The 26,532-nt window shown below is 38.1% G+C and overlaps 1 protein-coding gene across 3 annotated transcripts in view; it reads left to right on the plus strand.

The window, feature by feature from the left end:
- The window catches only part of FBXO15 (F-box protein 15), a 56,046-nt gene that overhangs the window by 5,323 nt on the left and 24,191 nt on the right, over window positions 1-26,532 (plus strand). For all 3 annotated transcript variants that reach the window (XR_552022.1, XM_008592614.1, XM_008592615.1), the window contains exons 2-8: window positions 1,607-1,717; window positions 5,832-5,936; window positions 11,607-11,849; window positions 12,399-12,608; window positions 15,054-15,180; window positions 16,492-16,574; window positions 17,555-17,697. Coding sequence is in view for 2 of the 3 variants with exons in the window: in XM_008592614.1 (XP_008590836.1) it covers window positions 1,607-1,717; window positions 5,832-5,936; window positions 11,607-11,849; window positions 12,399-12,608; window positions 15,054-15,180; window positions 16,492-16,574; window positions 17,555-17,697 (1,022 nt within the window). In the remaining variant the exon portion in view is untranslated. The remainder of the gene's footprint in view (window positions 1-1,606; window positions 1,718-5,831; window positions 5,937-11,606; window positions 11,850-12,398; window positions 12,609-15,053; window positions 15,181-16,491; window positions 16,575-17,554; window positions 17,698-26,532) is intronic.

The raw sequence follows: 26,532 nt of genomic DNA on the forward strand, positions 1-26,532 counted from the left end.
TTGGGATGCCATTGTGTAGTCAGTAGCTGATATTTATGGAGGCTTACCATGTACCAGCCATTATGCTTGTTTCTAAAGAGAAAAATCTTCCAAGGTGGGAGAAATTGGTTCTTCAGCTGCTCAGAAGATTATGGGGACTTGTTTGTGCTGCGCATGGCAGATAGGTTCTATGGGTGATTTGAGTGCTTACTGGCACATATGTGTATCTTGTATCATCTCTGCAGTAGGTGTCAAGCTACGCTGTCACCTGGTCAGCTGAGGGCTTCGGGGAGGGCCTCTTCTTTCACTGCTATGCTTCCTACTAGCAGGTTGTGCCCAGAGTAGAGGGCCATCCTTTTTGAGATCTGTTCTTTGTGGATTTTGTACTTCAGCTTCTAGAGGGTTAATTATCCTTCCAAGTTCTTCGGACACCTCATTTTTGCCCCCAATTATTGCCCACATCCTTTTCGAGTGTTAGTCTAGATCCAGATATATCTGAGGAATCAACCTGATATGAGAAACCAAGGGTGGTTAAACTCTCAGTGAACGAAGTACATATCTGAAACAATGTTGTTGGTGAACTTAGCATATGGATAATATAGTTGCTCCTTGAACAGCATGCTGGATGGGAGATGGGTCAATAACCAATAATGTGCATGTTGTACATTGCTTGAAGAAGCAGCTCCTAAAACTTTCCAGAAGTAGCATGTTCAGAGGAGCTCTTTTGATGGGCTGCTGCCTAGAAATTGTAGGCTGTGGTTTATATGACTTTCTGGGTGTTTCAGATCCCCTCTGAGATGCTATTGAGCACTGCTGTTGAAGACCGATCTTAACAAAAATTTATTTTAGGAACCTCTGATAAGGACTAACTGCATGAAATATTATACTCTGTTTTATTGAATCTAAAAAGCCATTGATTGTAAGATAAATTATTATTTTATGTAACACTAAAATAAAAGACGGTCAATTAAAATATTTTGACTGTGAGATGTTAAAATGTGAAAAAATTTATGGATGAGTATTTGGTACTTCTATGGCTATAGGATTGCCAAAACTAAAGTTGGAACCAGTGATTATCCCTCAAAATCAGTGAAGTTGTAGATTGTGTTGACTTCTAGGTCACAAATCTGAAGTTTTAAAGAATTGATTGATGCTATCTTTGTTTTTGTCGTGTTATAGAAACTGACCAGTTGATATACTTTATCTTTATCCTTTTTGTTTCCATTAAATACGTTTTATAGCAACTCTTTGACATGCAGGCATCCTATAATGAGAGCATAAAAAGGTTGAAAAGACATCAGAATAAATCTAGTCTTCAGGTGTACTTACCCAGGGCACTAGATGTTTCACAGTCCCATCTACTTTCCCTTCCTTTTCTCCCCCCCCCACTTCTTTTTTTCTCTCTCCCTCTCTCTCCCCCTCTCCCTCCCCACCCCCTCCTTCCTCCCTCCTCCTCCTTCCCCCTTCCTCCCCCTCCCTCTCTCCTCCTCCCTCTTTCCCTTCCTTTCTTTGCAGAGATGAAGTTTCACAGTCAGTAATCTTCGGAGTTTATGAATCCTTTAAAATTTTGTAGAGGGGAACCTCATTTGGTAATTATATAATTTGAATTTACCACATTTACTTTCAGAAAGGGGCCAGGTGTCCAATTTGTGGCTGGCTGTACTGCTCAGAGGCAATATGCCAGATGTGAACAGCGCTGTGAGAAATCCTCCTCTAAATGTTCTGTATCCCTGGATGGGTAAGTAGCAGAAGTAGTCTGTCACTTTGTGAGGGGGTTCTAGGCGTGGAGTTATTGGAGACAGTTGTAATGCTGTATATACCAAGTTGCTATTTTGAGATCTCTAAGAATAGGATTGTGTGGGAACAATGTACAACACAGATAGTTTGATATGAGTCATGAGCCTGTCACCATTATCCTTATTAGACTAGTCTTATGAAACTAAACTTTTAAAAGCGAGAGGTAAATTGAGTTTTCCATTTGTTAAAACATTCTTCACTTTCCAGTTAAAGACCCTTGAAAAAGGAGAAAGGAGATTAAAGTGTGTTCTCCTAAAAGCTCAAGAGCTCTCTGAATTAGCTTTCTGTGTTTTAGGAACCTGTTTTGCCATGGCAAGATTCTGTGTGACCCTTAGCACAGAGATCCATAGAATTCTTTCAACAATTTTTTAAAAATAGTTAGTTGAAATTGATGCTTATATGCCTGTAGATTCATACTGTAGTAACATCTATGGAACACCAACTATATTCTAAGCCTTGTGTAGAACCCTGAAAGCTTGGTTTTTTTATAGAGAGACATTTATATTAGAGGAGGAAAGGTCCACATAGTATATGTATTGCAAAACTATTCAAACATAAGTTGCATGATTTCAAAGTTCAGGGCTTTTAATATTATATCATGATTAGATTAGCTAACAGAGTACAAGTTTTTTATGTACATATTTTAGTGTGTTTTTAAAAAGAAAAGCCAAAAAAGTGATTTAATTAAGGACATCAGTTTAAACTTAAAACCCCATACTCTGGGAATAGAATCTGTCATACTACAATCTGATATGAGAAATAGAGCAAATATTTATTAATTCAGTTAATCTGTCTATTAAGTATTTGAGGACCTACTGTGTACCAGATGCTGTGCTTGGTGCTGGGACACAACTGATGAGCCATTCACATATGACCTCATGAAATTGGTGGTCTCATTGGGGAGACAGATGAAAGAATAGTCAGTCATTATAAATTGGGCTACATGCTGTTGAGAAAACAAATGGATTCCATAATTCAATGGGGTGAGACGCTGAGCAGACTTTTCTGTGGAGGCAACATTTAAGATGAGAACTGAAAACTGAGACTGAAGAGCTTGGAGAAGAGTGAGGGGGGAGACCAGAGCTGGGGAGTTCCGAGTGCTTACATGTGTGTGAGGTCCTAGGCCACAGGGAGGAGTTTGGGCTTTATTTGCAGTACGGAGTGATGTCACTTGATTACTAGAGTTATCTCGTTTACTTGTTTACTTGTCCTTCTCTAGGAGGAGGGGAGATGGAGAGACATGGGAAAATTTGAGATCTATTTGGTAGTTGATGTCACTTATTTTTGTATTAGATGTAGGTATGAGAGGAAAACACATCAAGTAGGAATCTGAAACCATTGCCTTGAGTGATGTGTACATGGAGGTGCTGCTGGTGGGATGGGAAAGAATTGGAGAAGGGGCAGAAGAGAGAGTCATGATGATGACTTTGGGCACATGGAAAGGTGATGCCAGATGGACAGTGTATCGGGGAGTCTGCGCAGGGCGAGATCTGGGAGATGAGCAGTCATGGAGGTGGATGGGGTGTCTCAGGGAGAGACTGCAGAAGGGAAAAAAGCGGTGGTGGCTCAGGGGCAGGCTCAAGGGAACTGGGACCTCGAGAACCAACCAGGGAGCCAGGGAAGACCTGTGAGGGCTGAGGAATCCAGGAGAGTGGCTGCAACAACAGGAGAGGCCAGTTAGTCCTGCCCAGGGAGGGCAGGTGGGTGGAGGTCCCAGGGAAGTTGTTCCAGGTAGGTGGAAGGGATTGGGCTGGACACCTATTTTTATATTTTTCTGTATTTTACACTGAAATTTAAAAAAACAAAAAGAAAGTAGGAGGCATAGAAGTGGAGGCAGCAGGTGTAGACATGTTTTTTGTTTTCTTTTGTTCTTTGCTAGAAGTTTGGCAGTGAGAGAAGCATAGAAATAGTGTTAGTTGGAGAGAGATTGGAGGTGGGAAGAATCAAGAGAAGAGCATGATTTTAGGATGAGATATTTTGGGGAGTGTTTTCAGAGGCTGATGTGAATGATATGAAAGAGTGAGGTGGAAGGGAAAGCTGAAGTCCTCGAGAAGACATGGGTGGTTTGGTAGGAGGAAGTTCTCGTTATCCATTGGGACGTCGGCAGGGGTAAATTGTGAATACAGGAATAGTGTAATGCACCCACAGGGTGGGATAGGGATGAAAACATGTTCATATGTGAGTTCCCGTGCTACTCAAAAGAAGCATGCACAGATTAACTCGCATTTTCACGGGGAGCCTGTCTACAAAGTAGTTTCCTTGCTGTGACATTTTGAACTTTTTTCATCATCCTGCCTCTTGCCTTCCTCCTCCCGTTTCCCTCCCCGTCATCCCCTGTCTCCAACCCACCTGATGTTAAATAATTGGAATCTAACAGACATTAACCCAGTGTAAGTATAAACATTGATTGTACCAGATTAGAGGAAACTTTATGAACAATAATTAAGAATGTCTTTGATCTTAACCATTTTAACTATAAAGTAGGAAGTACACAGAGAGGACCCCTCTTATTATGTTAGTCTGCTGGGTAGGAAGGTAAAAACCTGTCTAATGCCTGCCTTGAATGGGATTTTACTCCAGTTAAATAATCCTTACAGTTGTTGGATGGATGCTTTTCTGAAATGTTATCTTTAGGGTCAACTCTTAAGGTTTTTTTGAATTACACTGATTTAAAAAAAATGGCTATGAATTTCTGTGACATAGTTAAATGAAAATGTAAAAACTATGTGCAGTGGATAATCCAAATGGTCATAAAAATGTGTTTTCTTGTATCTTTGCTATGTCTAGCATTAGAGATCCTTTCTCATTGAAAGCGTCTAGTTTATTGACCTTAATGTAAGGGATTTCATCTGGGGGGAGGGATTTAACTTATACATAAGCGAATCTTCTTGTTTAAACTCTCGGAAAGTGGTTAAATATCTCAGAAGCTTTGAACACTTACATACTACATGTATCAAATATGTGTTGCATTACTGTCTTTTCTCAGAGGATCCAGTTTCTCAGTATTTTCAGAATTTTGGGAATGATTATTTCCCTATGAAACATTTAAAAACCTAATTTTCATCATAAATAAAAAAAAATTAAATTATTAAAATCACAAGTAGAGAGTGTGGCAGGCCATATTAAATTGGCCAAAGGGTTACCCCTCTCCACCAGCTGTTTGTCCCTGGACTCCTCTCCCCATAACAATAGCTCCCTTTTCATTTACCCTTTTGCCAAAGGTTCATAAAAGTTAATAAAGGCCCATTTGTGACTTACTAATACTAGTAATGCTTGTTAGGCACTTTCAGATTCTTATCATGTTTTTTAGAATTTAAAGATTGTATAAATAGATTGAATGGGGCTTGCTGGCTAGCTCAGTTGGTTAGAGCATAGTGTGTAACACCAAGGTCAAGGATTCGGATCCCTGTACTGGCCAGACACACACACACACACACACACAAAGAAGTAGATGGAATAGTGCATATATATATCAATGTCATATTTATTTAGGCATATAAATGAAAAAGACACTTCAGAAAACTTCATGGAGCTTTCTGTCTCCTTGAAACCCCAGAAAAGCAGTCAAAAGTGTGAGGGCCTTCAGGAGGAGGGTGCATGAGCCTGGCATAGGTTAGGAAAGAAACAAAGTGATGTTTCCCGTTCTTTTTTTTGGTGGAGAAGGGATTCTGTGTTTTTGGGTTTTTTTTTCTTATATTAATAGCTAAGAATGTGTTCGCTGTCCTTTTTATTTCCTTTTATCTCACCAAGAATCATACTTTCATGAGCAAGGCAGCTGACTCCTGTCTGTTGGTTCATTGTATGTGGAGGTAATAAAAACACCGAGGAAGGCAGTTCTTTGTATCCTGGGTCTCTCCATTGGTTTGTGTCAGGAGAGTTGTAATAACCAGAAAACTTCAATCAGGAAAATAATTGAAGATGAGGGTACAGTTTGTCTCTTTACAGGAAGGGTCTATTTGTGGCCTTCTGTTTAGAGAGTAACAACGAGTTGTTTTCTGGGTAATTTATAGATTAAGCACTGATGCACTTTTCTGATTTTTTTACCCCTCTCTCAGAATGCCTCTGGAAATCTTGGTGAAGATATTTTCCTACTTGGATGCTGTGAGCCTGCTATGTACTGGATGTGTGAGTAGGCGCTTTTATCATCTGTCCAATGACAAGTAAGGAGAAAACCAAATCTCTCTGTTAAGTTTTGATGATAGTTTGATGGAAGTCATGAAAACTAGTAAGAGCTTTTTAACCATTTTTTAAAATTTAAGAGAATTAATTTCAAGAGTATTCTTAGACATAAATAGAAATATGTCTAATGCTTTAAGCAGACTTATATTTTCAAATATTTGCATTAATATGCTTAAAGATAGAAATATTCTTTATATGTACCAAAAAAGATTATTATTCCTATAGCTATTGGAGAATGTGGCTTTAGGTCTGTTAGCTGTGCTCACTCAGAACTGGACATTTATCCACATAGTCTAGCAACACTGCAAGGATCTCTCCCACTGGCCTGGACTCACAGAGCAAAATGCCTGCTGCTTTCTGCTGGTAGCCAAGCAAATTCTAGAGAAAGAGGAGGAAGGGGCTAAGCTAAGTGTGCTTAGCACCTCCTTCCAAACTCGCCAATCAAGTGGATTCACTCTGTAGGGAGGGTGATGGGGGAAGAGAGAGGCCCAGCACATCCTCCTCTGGAGGCTTTGCCCTTGAGGGCAAACCCCTGCCTCTGTTTTGTCACTATGTGCTTTGCCTGCAACTCAGAATTTTATCTTGAGAGGAGAAATGGTGGAATCATCCTTCCTTTCAGTAAGAATTTTGTGACCTACTGCTGAACATCTTGACTTTTTAGACCCCTCTCTCATTCAGCATCCAAAGATCAGACAAATATCAATCCTCCATGGAACCCACTGTCAAGTAGGGAAAACAAGATAAGAGGAAATGCATATTTTAACTGGTGGTTTTGCTTAACAGGTAAGGAAATGGAGGATGAGAGAAGGTGGGCTCTTGTACAGTCGTTCTCAATTATCCGAGGGGGATACATTATAAGACCCCCAGTGGATGCTCAAAACCACAGATAGTACTGAACCCTATGCATACTGTGTTTTTTCCTATACATTCATACCTATGATGAAGTTTAGTTTATAATTCAGGCACAGTAAGAGATTAATAACCATAAATAATTATAAAATAGAACAATTATGACAATATACTGTAATAAAAGTTACGTAAACATGGTTTCTGTCTGTCTCTCTCTCAAAATATTGTATTGTTCAGTGGGTAACTGAGACCACAGAAAGCGAAACCATAGATAAGGGGGAACTACTATACTATTTAATCCTGAAACATGGTGGGCAATAGATGTTATCTGGTATGGTGGTTCTCAAATGCCATTCTAGGGCTGGCCAGTTTGCTCAGTAGGTTAGAGTGTGATATTAAAACACCAAGGTCAAGGGTTTGGATCTCTTTACTGGCCAGCTGCACCCCCCCCCCCCCCCCCCCCCCACACACACACACTAGCTACAAGAGTTTTTTTTTGTTTGTTTTTTGTTTTAAAATGTCAGTCTATAGAAGGCCGTGTCAGAAACAGCTGAGAAAGTTTTAAAAAATCTCTGGATCCCTAGTCTACATTTCTGGAGATCGTAATTCAGTGCTCTGGAAACTGTATTTTTAGCATTTCTCCAGGTCGTATGACTAATCTAGTGCATCTTTGGTTGTTAGCTGTCCATCACTTAAGTGAGGAACTCAAGTAAGCCCTCAGATCTCATTAAAGCTGCCCTTAACCATTCTCATACTCAGAGGGGACATATACCATTCCCTGGTTGGGAAGGGTGGTTTTTCTTATCTTTTAATTTAAAAAGATGTTTGCTATATTGGTGAGTATGTGTTTGTCTGCCTTCCTATCTACCTATCATGTCAATACGTACACACACACACACACACACACACACACACACACACATCCACACCCACACACCCACACACCCACCCACCCACTCACCCACCCATGAGTAACATAATGAATTGTGTTTTTGACAGTATTTCTAGAATTAATGTAGTAGAGCAATTTTTATGTGTCTCTTTCTTAATGACCTAGTAAGAGAAGAAGGCATTCACTAAAACTAAGTGCAGTGAAGAACTGTAACATTCTGGACAGTTATCACTTTAAGGATAGGACTCAGAATCTTTAGATAAGCTGATAAATTATACATTTCTTAATTTCTCTAAATATCACCTCTTTCCACTTCACCTTCATAGGTCCAGATGGTACAGAAACTAGGCCTCTAAGCAGGTTTGGGGCCATAGCTCTAGTAATAACTCTTTGTATTTTATTATTAATTATGTACCCATCACACTTCCTTGGAAGTTACCCTTTAGAAATCTGAGCTTCTGATGAATTTACACTCATTTCTTTTCTTTTTCAAAGGGTAAATCTTAACTGTGAAAGTTGAATTGTATTTTTTGAGTCATAGTCTGACTTCGTAAAAGGATATATATCAATTGAATGGGTAACCAATAAATGTTTTCGAAAGTTAACAGTCATTTATAAGCATTGCTTCTGAAAAGAAGACAGGAACACATGTAATAGCCAGTTACACTGGTGACTTAGGGGGAGACATGCTTGCAGGGTGAGGGCCTCCCTGGTGCCCCATTTCACCAGTGGGGGCTGCCTCCATGCACATGAGCACTAGCCTCTGCATGTGGATGACAGGGAGGTGTGGATTAGGTGGCATTTGGGTCATCACATGGGGGTTTTACTTGCTGTGTACTCTGGGAAACACTGTCTATCTGAACATTAAATTAGCTCCATTTTGTGAACAACTTGTTTGAAGTTTTTCTGAGCCTGATGGATAGGCAGGTTAGATAAATATGCTTTTGTCCTCAAATCTGCCTAAGCTTTCTGCTGTGGGTTGAATATGTCCCCCAAAGGTTCATGTGTTGGAGACTTGATCTCCATTGTAATAGTGTTAAGAGGATAGGAAATCCTATTATGGTATTTGAAAGGTGGGGCCTTTGAGAGGTGATTGGATTCTGAGGATTGCCCACGTGAATGGATTCATTCATTGATGGCTTAATGGGTGGTCATGGATGTAGTTCTGATGACTTTATAAGTAGAGCCAGCGAGGAGTTTAGCTCTCTTGCTCAGCCATTCACCATGTGACACCCTACCTCAATGTAGAGAGTCAGCACCCACAAGAAGGCCCTCACAAGATGTGTTCCCTGGACTTTGGGCTTCCTAGCCTCCAAAACTGCAAGAAATAAGTTGTTTCTTTATAAATTACTCAGTTTCAGTTATCCTGTTATAAGCAAGAGAAAAAAATGGACTAATACAATCAAGGGGAACAATTTAATACAGTATTTTAATTCTGTAATATAAAGTGTTTTTATTTAGACTTCTCTTACTATAAATAAGATACTATATGGGAGTGCAGGTCCTGGTATAAATGTTAGGTGTAGTTATTGTTACTGAGTGTATGTAGACTTTATGCTCTGATTCTTTTCTCCATGGTGGTGTTTGTTTTGTAGTTTGTGAGTGCTGGAGAATGTGAAAAATAGCTTCAACAGTAGTTTAGGTAGTGCTGGTGTGAGAAATTTAAGGTTCTGTAAAGGTCTTGCTAAATAAAGCAAAGGACCACTTTATATAGAGTGAAATGATGGCTAATATAAATTTGAAGAAAACAGGAACAAGCATTTATGCAAAGGGAATTTTTAAAAAAGTGTCTATTCAAGGGATTTTTGTGGAACAGTTTCACCTTTACCTAGCTGTACTCAACTGATGATCACTTTGCATCTATTAGATCATATATGGAAGTCCAGAACTTTCTGTACTGAAAACGACTACTTTAATACAAAAGCTTGGCATGAAGTGATTTTTTGGGGGTGAGAAATGACTTGAGAAACCCATACTAGAAAAAGATGTCAGCAGAGGTCTGGTTATGGGTGTTTGTGTTTGTTGGGAAGTCCAGGTAATGTTTAAATCAAGGAGATATGTTCTAAAGTCATAGGTTTGAGAAAGGATCCTTTTCTGCTGCAGTTAATGAAATAGTGATTTCTCCCCAGTGTCCATGGGTATTTTCACCAGACCTTCAGGATCATCCCCTTTTATGGGGGAATCACTTTTTCCCAGTGGCCTGTTGGCCACTGACCATTTCATCCTATACTGCTTTGTATAGAAATGTTGAGACATACATTAGCAAATAATTAATTTTATTTATGTAAAATTTGTCTTTCAGATTAGGAAATTGATTTTAACCACTGTGTTAGTTTTCCCTAAATGTTACTTCTCTTCCCTGGTGAATTGTATCGGCCCAGAGAGAGGAGCCCTCGGGCCCATCTTTGGGCCTGCTGCGGGCTACCACGACTGCCTGTGTGACTTCTCATGGACTTCTTAGTAGTGAGTAAAAGGAACTACAGACTCTGTCAGAGCTGAATTTGAATTCCAACTTGTGGCTTATTGGCTGCCTGAATTTGAATAGTTAATTAAGTTTCTTGAACCCATTTCTTTGTTATTGAAGAGGCAGTGAAGTGAAGGGATAAGAGTGTGAGCCCTGGTTGAGACTGCATGGGTTCAGATCCAGTTCTGCCAGTGACTGGAGCATTCAGACTGGGGCCAGATCACTTTGCCTCTGGGCCTCAGTTATATCATCTGTGCAGTGGGGACAATAATAGCTACCTCTTGGGTTTGTTGTGAGGATTAAATGAGTTTTAATGCTTGTGAAGTGCTTAACCAATGCTTGACACATAGCAATTGCTCAGAGAAACTTATGTTAACTGTCATTAGTTGTTATTATTAATAACTTCACTTTTTGTGTGTGTGTATGTTACATTTAGGTATTTAATCCATTGTAGTTAATTTTTGGATGTAGTATGATTTAAGATTTATTTATTTATTTTTAATTTATTTTATTTATTGAATCAAAATTGATTATACATATTTTTGGGGTTCAATATTGAGATATGTTGATCAAATCAATATTACTAGCATATATATTGTTATGAATCATAATTATTCTTTATGCCCCTTGTCCAGTCTCTCCCCATCCACCACACCCTCCCTCTCCCCCCTCTAATTACCCTAGATTTCTTCTCTCCTTCTGAAAGAATAATGATAACCTTCACTTTTTTTCTCTTTCTGAAAGCAATCATGTTCATTGTTGAAAAATTAAGAATATAAAGCAAAGAGAATGTATAATTCATTGTTGATCTTTCTTTGTGTGTATGTATCTTTTTAAAAGCATATGTATATTTTTTAAAAAACAAGACAAGAATCGCAATGTTTTTTTGTTGTTTTTTTTAAAATAATGGACCTATATGATTCCAAATAATATGAGATTGCCCTCTTTAAACTTGAGCCCTGGAAAATAGGCTTTTCCTTTTTTTTTTTAAGTGAGCCTTTGGGGTTGGTGAATCTAAAACACTTCTCAAACTGCAATTCACTTTTACACATGAAGAACTATAAACGTTCAGCTTGACTTATTCATGGAATTGGACTATCTTAAAAGTTATCACACATCTCTCTTTTTTTTTTTTTTTTTTTGTCTTTTATCTTTTTCCGTGTCCGGCAACGGATCGCAACCCTCAGTGTTGCCCCCAGACCGGACCGGGGACCGGCAACGGGATTGCAACCCTCGGTGCTGCTCCCGCGCCTCGCTCAGCCAGTGAGCGGGAACCGGTCTGTACGTGGGATCCGAACCCTCGGGCGGGAGCGCCGCCGTGCTTCCCAAGCGGCGCACTTATCCAGTGCACCACCGGGCCAGCCCACACATCTCTAATTTAATATATTGCTACAACAGGTGCATGATGATGTTTCCTAGTTAACATATTCCTTCTTTTTCCTCCAGTTTTATTTGGATCAGAATCTACTCAACTGCTTTTTTACCTAAAAGACGTAATTGGAAAGTTAATTCAGTAGAGGAGACAGCTGTGTCTATGAACTTACTCTCAGTTGAGGATAAAGAAGCTGGATATTGGAAGAAAGAATATATTAAAAAACAATTAGCATTTGTAAAATCAGCACTAGCTCAGGTTCTCAAACCTGTCAACCCTGACACAGGCCTTCCAGTTAAAACTAAAGAGGCCCTCAGGTATGCCATGCGGTGTGTTCTTGAACAGTGCCCATAGCGGTTACTTAACTGTTAAATGTTTCAGTTTATAACCACTTTAAAAAAGAATGATGGAATTAGCTCAAACTATTGTGTACATAGGACGTATGTGCAATTTAGATTGTGGCAGACTATCACTGATATTTTTGTGTATTTTTGTGCTTCTATAAAATATATAGTATTTTCCTATTCCACGTATATGGCTTGAAGCTTTCATGAAAAGCAGAAATAACCTAGTGATCTGCTGTGGTAAAGCAAGAGTGTTCAAGATGTCCCTCCTGAATAGAACCTTTGTCTTACTTATCTGTGTGTTGTCAGTACCTAGAACATTATAGATGTTCAATGAGTGTTTGTTAGGTAAGGAGAAAAAGTCTAAAGAGACAATTGTTGGTGAAATGAAAATTACATTGATCATGTTCTGAGAATTTTGACTTAAGGAAGTAGATGCTTTGGAGATGATATGTAAAATTACCTTTAGCCTTTTTTTCTTGCAATGAGGCAAACATTTTTAGCTTTCTTTTCTTTTTCCAGAATATCTGGTTTAGGTTGGGCAATTATACTGAAAGAAAAAAGTGGAAAAGAATATTTTATGGAGCATGTTGATCTTTCTGTAAATGATACGTCAGTTACTGTTGTGTGGTATGGCAAAAATTGGCCATGTTTAGCCACATTGTCAACCTTAGATTTGTGTGGTGTGACGCCAGTTTTTATGCATCGTTATAAAACCCTCACCAAAAATGGGTAAGTACTAATTCAGCAGAACTGTTGGGTAAGAACACCTTGTGTGTAAATATTAGTTGGTATTATTTTTGTAATTCAAAATATCAGCAGTGTATTTTAATTTGATTGCATCATGAAGACTTTTCTATCTATCATTCTGCATCACTACAGAATAGGGAAAGAATGGATTTATCACATTTATGATTAAGTCTAAATTTAGGTTCCCCACATCTTGACTATGTTATAGTGATAGGGAATAATATCCTAGTTAACAAAATTTCATAGATGACAGATGGCTACTCTTTTGAAGTTTTTAGTTTTAACCATTTTATTATTTATTTATTTTTTATTGAAACATAATTGTTTATACATAGTTTTAACCATTTTAACAGAAAGTTATATATAACTACCATATTTTCCTTCTTTAGTACACTAATCATAGTTTAGATATCAGGTTGTAAAGTCATAATTATTAGTTATTTTGTGTGCTCTTCTGTTGAACATACTAGATATATGACTTGTGCAGGTAACTTACACTTTCTGTGCTTTCATTGTCTCATCTGTGTAATGGGATGGTGATGATGCCAGTGTAGTATTTGGCATGCATGGCAACTGTGAAGATTAAAATATGTCACTGTAAAATGCATAGATCAGATCACATTGCTAATGCCTATCGAGCACTTGGCTTTATTCTGTTGTAAGGTGGCTGTACACTGAGTCCATACTCATTGTAAGGCTCTCATCTGCCTTTCCCAGTGAGTCTTTCATGATCAGTTTTCTTATCATCATTTGTTTTCTCCTAAAAGCTGGACTGTGGCATGTGTAGAATTCTCATCTTCTGAGCAAGCTAACATATCTTTATATAAAATTTGTTGCAAATGCAAAGGTAACATCTGCTGTCTCTGGTGTTGGTTTCCCGCCCTCTGTCCCATCTCCTTCACTGTCTCAGTGTCCTTTAACTTTCTGATAGTATTTACCACATCATTTTTCTTACCATCCTTGCTTGCTGCAATTCTACTTGCTGGTTTCTCTCATATCTGTCGTTGCTGTGGAAAGTGTTGAGATATCTGACATTAATGCATGCTGTCTCCACAGAGGGACACCATTCTTTCATAGTTTCTCTGGATACGAACACGTTTTTTGTAAAAAACGTGGGGACCTTGTTTTTGGCTTCTCTCAATGCTGCCAGCTGTTTGAGGGTTGTTTTAGTGATCACTGAACTCTCTCCCCATACTGTGAATGTGGGGATATTTGGACGTCTTAGTGCTGTGGTAAATCCAGGTTTTATTGTATTCTAAAAATATCCTTAATGCTATGCTGAAAAAAATGTGAATTGTTTTTCCTAATTATTTTACTGAAGATATTTTGGAAACACAGTTACCTTTTTAAATGTTACTTTTATTTGAATAAATCTCTGAAATTTCATGTGGTATCATGGTGGACACCAGAGTTTTTTAATATAGTATTTGGTTGTATGTACTATAAAGTTATGATTGGAGAATGAGTCCACAAACCCTGTACTAGTTTGACTGAACAATGTGTTACTTGGCATATCATGAATTGTTGTTTACAGGTATTAGGACAAAATTGTTCACATTAATTAAAATGATCATAAAAGACTAACTTAAATGGATACTGTTGAATTGTAAAGCTCAGTTGAAGATGATATATTCCTGAAAACCATCATCCAGGTCAGGAATACCAGATACTACATGGTGACAAATGGTAAAAGTCATTGGTAAAATTAATGTAATTTATGTTTGTTAAAACTCAATGGTCTTCAGCCAGCCTTTGATAAACTATGGTAAATAACACTAAAATTGCTTTTCAGGAATCTTTTTTGATGGGCAGTTTACATTGTAAGTTTGTAAGCAAATGCTTTCATCATGCAGGAATACAAATCCTCATATCCATCTGTGTGACAGCCGAGGAGAGACTTTGTGATTTTTATTTGGGTCTTTTCTGTTCTCTCTATGAGAATTTTTTCAAGAAGAGTGAAAACCTTATTGATGTAATTGGCTATTTGAATTTCCTTGTAATTTATACCTTTCTAGTTAGACTGTAAATTTTCTCCTTTGCCAGTGTTATCCATTCTGCAGTTTATGCTATCCCCAAATTTGTGAGTACCGTTAATGTCAGCCTCAGTTTCTGTGTCAGTGGCCTGTAAGGCCAAGGCAGATGAGGACTCATTGTGTTCCCAGAGTCTATTTAAAGTCCTCCACAGCCAGATTCATGAGTAGTTTCCAGCTTTGGACACATAGAAGGGTGAGAAATTTGAATGTATCCATTTTGCCTTTTATTTATACAAGTCATTTGTATCCCCATCCCATCAATGTACCATTTAGTTCGAGCACATTATTAATATGCTCTTTAAAAGCATTTTTAGATACACTGAAGAGAATTGATAACACTGCAGATAGGAAAGCTCATCTGTCTCTCTCCTTTCTTCTGCATGAATGTTCAAAGACCTCGGTGGTATTCTTTAATTACAAAGTACAATCTTAGTTGTTTAAGTGAATCCACCCTGATTGGCTGCGACAGACTCATTCGGATCTTCTGCCTAAATCCTGGCCTTCTCGTGGGGCTGTGGAAGGTAAGATTCCCTGAATGAACTGTGTCATTTCCCCATCACAACCCACATTCGCTCATCATCATGAATGAAATCAAATGTAAAATCTTTTAAGAATTTTTAGTAACTGCATTCCATTTTACCATCTTGCTAACTTTATTTTTCTAGCTATACATGGCCCTCTTTTCCACTGAGGTTGCTATGCAGTTTTGCTATCACAGATGACAAGCCACCTCTTCCTGTCTTGTTTCAATTTATGTTATTCCTTTAATGTTGTGGGACTTTCTCCTTTTCCGCTTCCAATCAACCCATATTCCTCCTCCAGTTTCTTTCATGTCATTTCTCTGCCAAAGACAGAGAAATTGTACATTCGACACGGTGGTCTTCCAAGCATATTTCTGGTCCTATAGATGTGGCATTGAGTATAATCTGCCTTCAAGGGAAAAGTGTCTAAGAGGCTCTCCTTTCCTTCTGCCTAGGTTTCTTGTTTCACCAGGCCAGGATGATTGCTAGCTCCTTCCTCTGGGGGTTGTTTTCTGGGCAGTCACTTCATTGAAAAGCAGAACAGTGTGATGTACCTCTGCACACCACAGGTTAAGGTCTATCGCTTTGGCTAGGGGTGTTTTAAGATAGTAGTTCACAAATTTGATTCTGAGGATAGCAGTGTGCTTCTGTATACAGTGATTAGACAGAATCAAGATCTTCAGCTCCTGACTATTGGAGAACGGCCCCTTCAGATTTACCACTCGGGTTTACCTACTCCAATCAGTGTCAGCTATGAATCTGGGGAGAAATGGGTATCAGTTCCTGAACAGTCACATTTTCTGCTATTCAACCTGATGAACAAGTGAAGAAGTTGAATCTAATCCTTCCCACTGTGTTTGCCAAACCGAGCAGTAACTTGAGAGAGGAACACTGTGCAGTAATATTCAGGGTTTGTGGAATTAACCTACTATCTGTGAAGGTCTTACTGGTATTGTCTTTATCTTTGAAAAGAGTTTGAAGCAGGCTTGGACTAACAATATGAATTTCCTCAATCATTATATATAATATAGTATTTTGATATTTCACAAGTACTAGGATGTTAATTCTTTTAGTATTGCATGCTCTACATATGTGGGTGAATTGTGATCCTGCTGTCAGTATGACTATAAGTCTTACTAGATAATAATAATAATATATTAGCAGTAATAATGCATTAGCACTGTGGTGATCTTACAGTTGTAAGAAACTGCATCTGTCTACAAAATGAATGTGCTGGGATCTTCACAATGACCTTGTGAAAAATTAAAATATTTCAGTTGAAAAATGTATTCTTTCTAATTAACTTTTCAGAAGGAGGAAGAACTGGCTTTTGTTATGGCAAGTCTTCATTTCCATCACCTTGTGGAGAGGAGCACATTAGGCTCTGCTTCTATGTACGTATTTATATGTGGGTGTATTAAATTTTTGTACAGTCAATATAAAGAATTAGAAGTTGATACCATCTTAATATCCTGAGAATAACTACAAAGATATTCTGATTTTAATCAGTAAACACAGGCCAACAGGCATAATTACTTAGCTGTTGCTAAAATAATTGGATTATTCATGAGTACATATTTGCTTTATTCTGGGCTAAGGAATTTATACCTAGTAGACTGTTATTTATAGGGGCAAGATAACTTCCTTGCTACAAGTGCCAGCGCTCCCTCCAGTTCTTGCACTTGTGTGAATTTTCATATCTTGCAAGGCATGCAGATTCAGGTCTTTCTGGCTGAATCTGGCCTGCAGATGTGTTTTGTTTGGTTTGTACAGGAGGTGTCTTTTGACAAATTTGAATGTCTTTAGGTGGGGAACGTGCTTCCCATTTCACTATAGCTCTCACCCTTCTGCTGTGGACTCAGAGTCTCCTGTGTTCATTTTTTTATTACCTGAAAATTTCTTGGATGGTTTTGAGTTTGTCACCTTACATAGTAAGGTTTTTCCTTATTGAGTAAAGCTTTGTTCATCTTGGTTTTGGGTTTTCTGCCCCGGTTCCTAATCTACAGATTTATTGTTGGGTGCATTTTCCTGATGAGCACTTCTGTCTTCTGGATACTGAGAAGAATGCTGAGGGGCAGAGCTGCCTTTGTAGAACTGCTGTCTTGGGGTAGATCTCAAAAACACATTTGCTCATGGTGGTCTTGTGGCTGCCTATGAAACTCATGTCATTGCCTGTTTTTATAGAAGTTAGTAAAAGAAACATGAAGCAATTCTTTTGAGTTCATAGTATTGAAAATTATTGGGAATCCTATAGAGTCTCATTGGTAGGAAGTAGTGCTTTGCATGGATGTTAATTTTTTTTTAAGTATTTTTCAATCCAGATATTTCTTCTTGTATTGACAAGTTTGTGTGTACGTTTTGCCTTCCTTTTCAGTCCCTATGAGCTGCCTCCTCGTAGCCCCTTTTTGGATGACAGCCCAGAGCACGGACTGCATGGCTACCAACTCCATGTCGATATGCACGGTGGTGGAGTTTTCTACCTATGTGGTACATTTCGTGATCTCTTCACCAAAAAAGGTGAAATTAATTGAATTTTTGTTTCATTTTGAGATCAAAGGTTGTAGAGAATAGGGAACCAATTTTTATGTCTGTCAACAATTGTCCCCCTAATTGGTCACTTGATAATTTATTGGCACATCTTTCCTCCCACACCCCTATGTCATTCTACGACTTGTGGAATAATACCTCGGCTGGGTGGAATCTCTAGTTTCTGGCTCTGCTTCTTTCACTACCGTCATTTTCTACTCTACCTTCTGGATGTAGTTTCTACTCATCTTTTCCCCTGATGTTCCATATTTTTCCACTTCCCTCTTCCCCGAAACTTCTTCCCTACTTTCTCAAAGGAATTTGGTAAATTTGCCAGCAGGGCCAGTGTAGAACCCGTCCGGGATGAGAATAAAGAGAAGCCCACCTTTATCCTGTATGCAGTGTGTCAATGTGGGTCACACTTACCAAAGCTAAGGCAGAGGAGAGGAGGGGACTTAAGCCAAGTGTCAGAAAAGAAGTAATGTAGAATGCCCCCTATTTTGATCTGTCTGATTTTTTCCTCTCGGTATTGTTCCTTTGTATCCTGTAAACTTGGAGTTTGATGTAAAGACTTGCATAGACTCAAGTTTAACATTTTTGGCAAGGATATTTTATGGGGGAAATTATGTACTTCACTTTGCATCATGTTAAAAGGGACACAATGTCAGATTGTCCCATTATTAGTAATGCCAGGTTTCATCATTTGGTTAAGATGATGACCAATAGATATCTTCATTGTAGAGGTTTTCTTTTCCAATATCTAGTTCCTCAAGTCTTCACCTAATGTACTTGACATTCATCAATGATCCTTGCCTAAATCAGTTTTTTTGGTTGGAATTTAGAAAATGTTGATTTTCTAATTATGTCATTATTTCTAGACATATTAGCTGAGCTTTTGTAAAGAACTTTTCTCATATCATTTAGATAAACTCCTGTAAAGGCAGGTTAAATGCTTAATTCTTTCGCTTTTAAACACTGATTTTCAGATTAAGAAATTGATGTAATAGTCACCTCCTATGATGGAAGTAATTTTGAGCTTTCTCTTTCTCTTTCCTCTCTTTCTTGTTTGGTATCACTTAAGACTCTTGGATTTTTATTAAATAATTTATAATCAATTGCAGACATTCTTTTTGAAGCTAAAATTGTCCCTAATTTCATCAGTGGGATCTACTCCAAGCTGGCTTTTGTGCCCTTTAGATACACCTTCACTAGTCTTTGAGTTGTCTTTGCTTTTTGGCTCAGGAAGATTTCTAGGTTTTTCTGTGTTTATTGGCATTTTTATTGGAATTGTGTCAAATGTAGATATTAATCCGAGAGGATTAACATCTTTGTTGTTGAATTGTTCTATCCGAAAATGTGTAATGTCTTTCAGTTTGTTCAAAAATACTTTTACGTTGGGCTGGCCCGGTGGCGCACTGCTACAGTGTGCCGCTTGGGAGTGCGGTGGCGCTCCCGCCGAGGGTTCGGATCTGTATGTGGATACAGACCGGTTCCCGCTCACTGGCTGAGTGAGGTGCGGGTGCGACACCGAGGGTTGCGATCCCGTTGCCGGTCCCGGTCCGGTACGGGTGCGACACTGAGGGTTGCGATCCGTTGCCGGACACGAAAAAAGACAAAAAGGAAAAAAAAAAAACTTTTATGTCATTTAGGAGTGTTTTAGAATTTTCTTCGTATTAGTTTTGCACATTTCTTGTTAAAGTTTTTAGTAAGTATTTAATCTTTACTTCTTTTCCATTATATCTTCTAGTTGGTTTGTAATGTCTTTATGTGGTCTAGGCCACTGCTGATCTCATAGAATGAGTTGGAAAGTATTCCTTCCTCTTGAATTTTTTTGAGGATTTTGCGTAGAATTGGAAGTATTACTTCCTTAATTGTTTGGTAGAATTCACCTGTAAAGCCACGAAGGCCTGGAGATTTCTGTTCGGGAAAGTTTTTAAACTACAGTTTTAATTTCTTTAATAGATATGGATCTATTTAGATTATCTATTTCTTCTTGAGCGAACTTTGGTATTTTGTGCCTCAGAAGGAATTTTTCTGTTTTATCTAAGTTGCCACATTTATTTGCATAAAGTTGTTCATAATAGTTTCTTTTTAATATCTGTAGAATCTGTAGTGATGCTAACTGGTTCCTGATATTAGTAATTTGGGTCTTCTTTCTTTTTTTTTTCCTGATCAGTGAGGCTAGAAGTTAATCAATTTTATTGATCTTCTCAGAGGACCAGATTTTGGTTTTATTAAGTTTTCTGTTTTTCTGTTTTGTATTTCATTGATTTGCATGTTGATTTTTATTCTTTCCATTTTCTTTCCTGCCTACTTTGTAATACGCTCTTCTTTTTCAAGTTGTTTTTTGAGGGAGAGAGCTCAAGTCATTTATTTCAGAACAATCCTTTTATAATAGAGAGACATTTAGTGCTATAAACTTTCACCTAAGTACTGCTTTTATGGCATTCCATAAACTGTAATGTTTATTTTTGTTTTCATTCACTTTAAAATACTCTCTAATTTTCCTTTGATTTCTTCTTTGATCTATGGGTTAGATAGGAGTGTGTCACCTAGTTTCTAAATATTAGGGGATTTTCTGGACATCTTTCTGTTACTGATTTCTAATTTAATTTTATTGTGGTGCTTTGTATTTTGTTTTTAAAATTTACTGAGATTTGTTTTATGTCCCAGAATATGTTCTAGCTTGGTATATTTTCCCTGTGTATTTGAGAAGAATATGTATTCTGCTATTGTTGAGTGTTCTAAAATGTTAGTCTGGTAAATTAAGTTGAGAATGTTGATTTTCTGCCTACCTGTTTTATTAGTTACTGAGAGAAATCTCCAATTATGCTTGTAGATTTGTGTTTTTCTCCTGGTTGTTCTATCAGTCTTTGCTGTCATATTTTGAAGTTCTGTTACTATATTTATAAACATTGGAGACTATTATATCCTCTTGACGAGCTGACTTTTTATTATTGTGAAATGACCATTTTTATTTCTGGTGATATTCTTTTCTCCAAAATCTTATTTTATCTTGTATTAAAAATAAGCACTCCAGCTCACTAATGTTAGCATGGAATGACTTTTTCCATCATTTTACTTTATAAACCTATTTGTGTTTTCACTTTTGGTTGTCTTCTATGATCTATGACAGCCTATCCCTTTTTTCATACCTTTTATTTGTTGAAGAAATTGGATCTGTTATTTGTCTCTAAAGTTTTCTGCATGTTGGATGATTGCTCTAGTATTAACATGTTTCTCTGTCTCCTGTATTTCCTGTCTACTGGTGGTTATATCTAGAGGCTTGATTAGATTTAGATTTTTCTTTTTTTGGCAGAGATACTATGCAGGTAATATCATGTATGTCCTATTGCATTTTATCAGAAAGATGTAATATCTGCTTCTGCAAATATTAAGATTGATCAGTAGATTCAGGGATTTTTCAGCTTACTCCTTCTGTTATAAATTTCTCCATGAATGTTTACCAAATGGTTTACTAAATGTTGGGCACCTATAATCCATTATTTTATTTTATTTTATTTTTTGTCCTTTTGAACTTTTTTGTATGCTAATTGATTATACATATTTGTGGGGTGCAGAGTTCTGTACAGTATTTGTGTACAATATGTGATGATCAAATCAGGATATTTAGCATATTCAGCATTGCAAAATATATTCTTTGTGTCCATTAACCAATTTCTCCTTAAACCCCCTCCCCCTTATCACTTCTCATTACCATAGTTCTGTTTTCTCCTTCTGAGAGTTCAGTGTATTATTGTGATTGTTTCTTTCCTTCCTTCCTCCCTTCCCTCCCTCCCTTCCTCCCCACAAAGGAGCTGAATAGACATTTCCCAAAGGAAGACATACAAATGGCCAACAGATACATGAAAAAATGCTCAGCATTACTAATCACCAGAGAAATGCAAATCAAAACCACATTGAGATGTCATCTCACTGTAGTTAGACTGTCTATTATCAAAAAGACAGAGAATAAGGAATGCTGGTGAGGATACAGAGAAAGGGGAACTCTCCTACACTGTTGGTGGGACTGTAAATTAGTGCAGTCATTATGGAAAACAGTATGGAGGTTTCTCAAACAATTACAGATAGAACTACCATATAATTCGGCAATCCCACTGCTGGGTATATACCCAAAGGAATGGAAATCATCATGTTGAAGGGATACCTGTACTGTTATGTTTATCACAGCTGTATTTACAATAGCCAAGATATGGAACCAACCAAATGTCCATTGATGGATGACTGGATAAAGAAATTGTGGTATATATATGCAATGGAATACTACTCAGTCATAAAAAAGAATTAAATTCTGCCATTCAGAGCAACACGGATGTGCTGGGAGAAAGTTATGTTAAGTGAAATAAGCCAGGCATAGAAAGAGAAATACCACATTATTTTATTAGAGATCACAAATGGTGAATTCCTCATTCTGTCTTTCCTTCTAAATCTGTTAGCTAGGATTCTTCTGTCTGCAAAGAAGAATTTTCTCTTTATCAACTATTTAGTTACCATGGAATATGAGTGTACTTCAAAAAGTTCATGAAAAGATCCATATTATCTTTCAATTCTATTTTCCATGAACTCTATGAAGCATAGTTAGTATAGTTACAGTATAGTATAGTTAGTATAGGTATAGTATAGTTTAGTTACAGTTATACTATAGTTATAGTATGTTAGTACAGGAAGGCAGGGTAACTGCTTGATTCTTTCTCTTTGTCAATTTACAGAACAATGAATTTGCCTTGTAAGTTGTTAGGGGTATATTATGAAATCATGAATTAAAAAATATAGTTTATGCATTTTAGTGTATTTGCAACCATTATTCTTTCTGTTGTTATTTTGGTGCTCAAATTGTCCTGTCATTAGTCATTGGCTCCTATTTCTTTTGACATGACTAGTCCTCTTTCATGGCTTACTTGTGTCCTAACGTGACAAGATGCCTCAGGTTCATCTTGTTTATTTCCTGCTCAGACTTGGAATTGGCTGTTTCTCTAGGAGGTCTTGTTCATTTTAGTTGAAATGGTGTTTAGAGACCGTAATCTGGATCCTAGGGATGCATGTTGCTCTTGAGTTTTCATTACTTTTAGGGTTTTCAGTGGGCAGAGCTAAGAAATTTGTAGATTTTATAATGTGAAGAAATAAATCATACATTTATTTAAAGATCCCAGGATTTTGAATTAACTTCTTTGATTGTATACTATATCTCTTTTCTTATACTGAAAAGATTCGTTCTTAACAGCGACACAACACATAATAATTTCAAAAAAACATTACTAATATTGTTAACAATAAGCCTATTGAATGCTCTTTTAATTAAGGTTTTCTTTGCAGTTAGGTATGTACTTAGGATATATTACTCTAGAGGTATAAAGTTAAGTTGCCTGTAATAATTCTTCTTTGTGTTACCACTTTGATATACAAATTAGAGTGAATTGTTTCCATTGTTTTTTTGTTTTAAGGATTTCTTTGCTTCTATTTCTACATTTAAAAAAAAATTATGTACCACATTTACATGGCTCCAAAGTTGAAACTAAAATAAGATAGTTCAGAGAGGTTTGACTTCTGTCGTTGTCATCTTTCCCGTTCTTTTCCTCTCTTCAAAGATAACACTTTACATTAGTCTTTGGCTTATTCTTCAGATATTTCTTTTTGAATATGTAATGCTATACATTAATATATTTATATTTCTCCTCAGTTCATTTTTCAATGAGGCATGCCATATTACCTCTTACGTTCTTTGCTTTTTTCCAATTAATAATAAATTCTGGAGACGACTAGCAGTATATAGTGATTTCTCTCATTTTCTCTTTTTAAAACATCTATGTAGGTAATTTGTTAATGGCTCTTCCATTGATTTCCAATCTTTTCTATTACAGATAATGGTTCAGTGAATAGCCTGTTCGTACATCATTTCTTATTTTGCCAGCTTGTCTTTGGGATACTTTCTTAGAAACGGGATTGCTAGGTCAAAGGGTAAATGCATATATAATTTTGAAAGATGCTGACAAATTCTTGTCAATGTAGTTGAATCGTTTTATATTTTCAACTGAATGGGAATATTTTAAATGTTTTATTACTATGTATGTTTGCTCAAGGTTTTTGTTATGTAATTTTACAATTTGAAATTTCTATTTATTCCTAGGCTAGTTGGTTTTTTAAAAAAAATCAGGAATGGTTGTTAAATTACCAGATGCATCTTTGGACAACTATAGACGATCATATGACTTTTTTCTTCTTTGCACTATTAATATAGCAAATTTCGGGCCGGCCCGGTGGCGCACTGCTACAGTGTGCTGCTTGGGAGCGCAGCGGCGCTCCCGCCGAGGGTTTGGATCCCACATACAGACCGGCTGCTCACTGGCTGAGCGAGGTGCAGGCGCAACACCGAGGGTTGCGATCCCATTGCCGGTCCCAGTCCGGTATGGGTGCGACACTGAGGGTTGCGATCCGTTGCCAGTCACGAAAAAAGACAAAAAGGAAAAAAAAAATATAGCAAATTTCATTAATATATATTCTAATGGTGAACATTCTAGAACCCGTAAGATAAGCTCTCCTTGTCATATGTAAGTTTATTTTTAAGCCACTGGCTTCAGTTCCTTGGTATTTAGTGTTTTCCTGTTTTCACTCGCAGGTATTGCAGTGTCTGTAGTTTTCATTCTTTCTTCTGTAACTGATGCAATCATGCTCAGGTTTTCTACTTTTGAATCAAATTTATTATTTATGTGATTTCCTAGAAAATCATCTCTTTCCTTTAGGCTTATTTTGTTCTTTTTCCAGCATTCTGGAAGTTGCCTACTTAGGTGGCTTAGTTTTCAGACTTTCTTATTTTTCTTCAGTGCTCTTTCTGCCATGCCCTGAATCTTGAACTCTAAGAATTAGGAAGGATCTGAAAGGTGGTCTAGATGACGACCTCTCTTGGGCTTGAACTTGCTCAGCAGCTGCAGCCTCAGCTGGCCATTATGCAGGTGCTGGCAGCTTCCTGGTCAGGTGCCCTGTCCTGGGAGTAGCCCATTTTTGTGAAGGTATGAAAATTTAGCCTTTCCTTGAGCTCAAATTGGGGTCTTTGTACGTCAGTCCATTTACCTTTATTCTGTCATTTGGGGCTCTACAGACAAAAATCCATCCCATTCTAAATATATACCATTGAGCATGCTACTAATGTGTCCTAATCTTTACCCAGGTTTCAGGTGCTTGTGTCCCCGGTGCTAGCATTAGCAGAGAACTTTGTCTCTGCTGTCCGTGCTCCAGCCCTCATGTCCTCAGGTGTCTATGGTGTTGAGTTGTGTGTCCAGCCTGCCCTGGTCTCACCATTGTGAGCAGCTGGCCTTGGTGATGGATGAACAAGATTCAGTTTCTCCACCATGATGAGCTGAGAGGGGTGGGGTGGTCCCTGCCACAGCTGCTCCCTAGAACTCCCTTTCTGCTTCAAAAGTTGTGAGCCATTACAGCAGCCTATAGGCCCCAGCATGCCTCCCCCAACTCATCACACACTGCTGCTGTCCCTCTCTGTCCTTATCCCCTACCATCATCTTCCCCACCCACTCGCTGTGCTCCAGCTGTAATGGCTTCCTCACTGTTCCTTGACTGTGACAGGCCTACTGCGTGCTTGGATCCTTGGCCTGCCACCCCTCTGCCTGCAGTGCCTTTGCCCAGATCCCTGCATGGGCCATGTCTCTCTCTGGGCCTGACTCACTGATGGCTTCTCAGTGAGGCATTTCCTTCCATGTTACACCTGGAAGCTCCTACTTCCCCTACCCCCCACCTGCCCAGCTTGATTTTTCTCCATTGTACTATCTATAACACTATTCCATTTTACTTATTTAGTTTATTTTATTTAAGAAAAGTAAGCTCCATGAAGCAGTATTTTTGTCTATTTTGTTCAGGATTATCTCTTAGAATCACATAATCAGTACCTGGCACACAGTAGGCATGCATATAAGGATTACAAAGAGAATGGATGGTGGGCTGCCTGCTCTCAAGGGTCACACCGTTGAAGGGCTCTTAGGTAAATTGTCCTGGGCCTATTACTTTAAAGCTCTTTCTCCTTCTTTAGCTAAAAGATTCTTAGCTGCATTGGCCTGGATCTTTCTGTCAAAGCTCTCATAGTTCTACATGGCCTGTAGAAGAGGAGGTACATCTTCAGAATGCCGCAGAGCAGTGCTGCAGGCCCGTCTGCCTCCTTGCTATGCCGAGGCTGGGGATCAGCTGGTTGAGCCTCTCCATCAGGAGAGTGAACCTCTGCCCTGGTCCCACCTCTCCGGGGCCACGGAGGCCCCCACAGGCTGGTCAGGCCTGGCTCTCAGACTGCTTCATAGATCCAGAGAAGCCGCACTCTTCTTCCCCTTGCTTCCTCATCTCCTTTTCTCTTTCAACCCAGGTGCACCTGAGGTCGGGTTCTTTGCATCTGTGCACCTGTGGTGGGGTGCTTTGTATCTGTGCACCTATGTGTATGGTAGGGTGCTTTGTATCTGTGAACCTATGGTGTGGTACTTTGTATCTGTGCACTTGCGGTAGGATACTTTGTATCTGTGAACCTGTGGTGTAGGGGACTTTGCTACGTACAAAAAATTCTTAAAAATCTGAATACAGCTGCTAAGTGTCTATCTCACGTTTATAAGGCAAACATCAGCAACTTCTGCTCTTTCTTATCAGACGTGATCTAGAAGACATGTTTTTTAGGGATTACCGATTATCTGTAAAAATTGCTTCTAAGACATCTGTTAAAATTGCTTCTAAGACATCTGTTATATTACTTCATAGTCTTTAAAATTTTCTTTTTTTTTTTTTTTTTACCTTTTTGTCTTTTTTTACTGACCGGTAACG

The sequence above is a fragment of the Galeopterus variegatus genome, unplaced genomic scaffold (genome assembly GCF_000696425.1).
Source record: "Galeopterus variegatus unplaced genomic scaffold, G_variegatus-3.0.2 Scaffold8103, whole genome shotgun sequence".
Lineage (NCBI taxonomy): Eukaryota > Metazoa > Chordata > Mammalia > Dermoptera > Cynocephalidae > Galeopterus > Galeopterus variegatus.